This window comes from Morone saxatilis, unplaced genomic scaffold, assembly GCF_004916995.1.
Source record: "Morone saxatilis isolate NCDOM2014 unplaced genomic scaffold, NCSU_SB_2.0 Contig22, whole genome shotgun sequence".
Taxonomy (NCBI): Eukaryota; Metazoa; Chordata; class Actinopteri; family Moronidae; genus Morone; species Morone saxatilis.
In genome coordinates this window covers 107,237-110,327 of record NW_023339785.1, presented here as the reverse complement: position 1 = coordinate 110,327, position 3,091 = coordinate 107,237, and the positions used below count along the sequence as shown (strand labels likewise).

At 37.1% G+C, this 3,091-nt stretch overlaps 1 protein-coding gene across 1 annotated transcript; it reads left to right on the top strand.

Moving 5' to 3' along the window:
* Nucleotides 1-344: 344 nt before the first annotated feature.
* On the top strand, nucleotides 345-2,663 carry enpp6 (ectonucleotide pyrophosphatase/phosphodiesterase 6; the record flags this gene model as incomplete). Its single annotated transcript, XM_035669645.1, is given in 3 exon segments — nucleotides 345-482; nucleotides 1,077-1,200; nucleotides 1,553-2,663. Coding segments are annotated over 3 exon segments (474 nt in total), but the record flags the coding sequence as incomplete, so codon positions are not given.
* Between the last annotated feature and the right edge of the window lie 428 nt (nucleotides 2,664-3,091).

Sequence of the window (3,091 nt, the reverse complement as noted above, 5' to 3'; positions counted from 1 at the left end):
TCTCATTCTGATTCTGATTCTGAATAAAATGTTCAGTTTGGCGCACAAACGCTGGCTTGATATGGCCATTCTGTAAGGTAAACTGAGAAAAACATCCCCCAGGACAGATGCACAACAGCTTTGATTAACCTAAAGTAGCTTTGAGACTTTTTAAAATGTTTTTAGATTATTTCAGGGTGTCCTCGATGAAGTCTGTAGCTGAAAGTATGCAAAAGTAGTAGCCTTTTAAAGTGGAGAGGATTTGAAGATTATTCCATTTACAAATTTACAGGAATTACTAGTGCTGTAAAGCGACTTTTGTAATAACACTGTGTGTGTGTGTATGTGTGTGTGTGTTATGCCAGCTGTATGCCGCATTGTCCCAGGTCCCTAACATGCGTGTCTATGCCAGACAAGAGATCCCTGAACGTTTCCATTTCAAAGGGGGGAAGTTTGTTTCCCCCCTGACGCTGGTGGCTGAGCCAGGCTGGTTTATCGCTGAGGTAACAGTTTTCACTTGTATCAACACATTAACTAGGACAAAGTGTGCTTGTCTTTACATGAATGATTTTCTTACTCTGAGCAACTGCATTTGAAGTGAAAGATCTGAAGCTAAGATATGAGTGGACGCACAGATTTGCTCAGGGTGCCATGTTTCAGCAATTTCAGTTGGACATTTGACAGTATCATCTAGTTGTAGAAGTTAGTTGTTGACTTATCTGTATTATTTACCGTTGATTTAGTATCCATTCTGGTCCTTATCAGCAAATTGCCCTATAGATGTTGAAACATTCCATGATTTTGAGCACCTCAGGGACTATCCACTGATCTACATGTGCAGCAATGCGTCAGCAAAGAAGTATATAAATAGATGTACACAATGCTTGATTTGATATACATAAAACTTTTTGAGTGAATGTAAACTCACTTAAGCTTGATAGTTCTTTCTTGACCTTGGAAACAACAGTTGACAAAACAATCTCAATTTCAATTATTAGTATCATGTGGATTGTTATTGTTGCAGCCATGAAAAATCCATAAAACCTTATGACATCCTTTGTTCTATCTTTTGTTCAAATCTCTTGTGTGTGTTTCAGAACAAGGCTAAACTCCCATACTGGAAAAATGACTCTGGGGAGCCCTCAGCATGGCAAAATGGCTGGCATGGTTACGACAATGAGTTCCTTGACATGAGAGGTTTCTTCTTGGCGACAGGACCTGGTAACAAAACAAATGATGTTTAATCTGGGTATTCTTTTACGCCTGTGATCTATCAAGCAACACTCTACTTCACAATGGTATTGTGTCTGTGAGTCTTTTCCTGTGATCCACTGTGTCTAAAGCAGGGTGTACCATGTCAGTGGAAAGATGCTACAGTGAGTTCCTAGAAATCTAGATGTGACTCAGAACCCAAGTTGAGCTGGGTTTTTTGAGGCAGAGAGTGTGAACTGTACAGTATCAGTGTATCATCACAGTCAGTATCGTCTCTAGTTTGTGGTGAAGATCAATATTGTAAATTATAATATAAGATTATTCATTTGAGATCTAATTATGTTTACTTAATTTCATCCAGACTTCAAGCGGAATGTTCGGGTGGCTCCAATTCGAGCAGTGGACGTCTATAACGTGATGTGCTGGACGTTGGGAGTGGAACCTTTGCCCAATAATGGGTCCTGGTCTCGGGTAGAGTACCTCCTGAGTGGCTCTGATGGTCCACCCCAGCCTACAACCCTCTGGTCCTGCTGTATGGGTTTGTTAGTAATATTGCTGGCACTATGGAACTAAAACATTTAGTGTTTGTGGTATGTGATGGTAGCAAGAAATTATCTGCTTTAATTGGTTATGACATTAAATCATGCAGCTAATAATGCATCTGAAAGGAAGGGAAAGGAAATTAAACAGACTGGAAAATTTTACTTCACTGGTTCAAGGACTTTGAGGACCAAGAACTTCAAGGCCTAAAGAATTTGCCAGGACCTCATCCCAACTTCCTATAATGGACTGGGGAAAAAAGATCATCCTACATGCCCACAACACTTGGAAAGCATCTTTTATCTTTCTTCTCCTGCTCTCCATGTCTGATGAACTAGTGTTGAACTAGCTGTCTCAGGTGGTAAAAGTCCAGCAAAAATCTGAAAATTAGCATTTTCACTGTTTTGGCTTAGTCCATGTTTTCGTCCTCAATTTCTCTTGATAATCATTTTATTGTTAGATTGCATTAATTATGTATTCAGGGTTTCTTGTGCTTTACAGTTTATTATAGATTTCTGAGTTTCCTGGAAGCAAGTAATTTAAAAGTAATTACAGGGAAAATAGGAATAGAACTATTCCATTTAAACTCAACTTATTAATTGATTATTTATCAATTATTGGACACATTCATCTCAATATATGTATATATAAATTTAACATTTTGCATGGTCAGCTGACCTATGACTAAAAACTCTTTAGGTTTTACTAACAATTAATCAATTAATTTAAAGTGAATAATTTAGCACTATAGAGTATTTCTTTTCAGATACTGGGTTCTTCTAAAATCTTGTAAATTCAGTCTTTATGATGGATGAATGTAACTGAGATTCTTGTTTTGATCTGGTTTTAAATTCAGCTATAACATATTTGTGTTGCATCAAAGACCTTGTATGACACCTATAAATAAATTTGCTTGGATTCTGAAAACATGATTCTGTGTGAAATAGCTGTCAATTGTCTAACAGGATTAAACCACTCTGGGTTTTTGCTATTAGTATTTCAGTTAGAGACACTCAAGGAATTGACAATTTCTAGAAGTTTTTATACAGTTATTTTGTAAAAAGGCTCTGATATTTGAGGAAGCTCTCAATGAAAGTGAGCAGTGGTGAGGATTGTTCACTAGTGCTAATACCTCTTACGTACATAACATACATTACATAAATGGCCGAGCAAATGTTTTATCTTTAGCTTACATTTATATGGTTATATGAAATTTCATTTTTATTACAAGCCTGTGTTCATAAATGTAAAAGATGTGTTTCCTGCTGCACAGGACACTGTTCACCACAGTTTATAGTACACAATGTAATAGGGAAGAGAAAAAGTGGGGTCAACCAAATCGTGTTAAAATCGAAGGCTG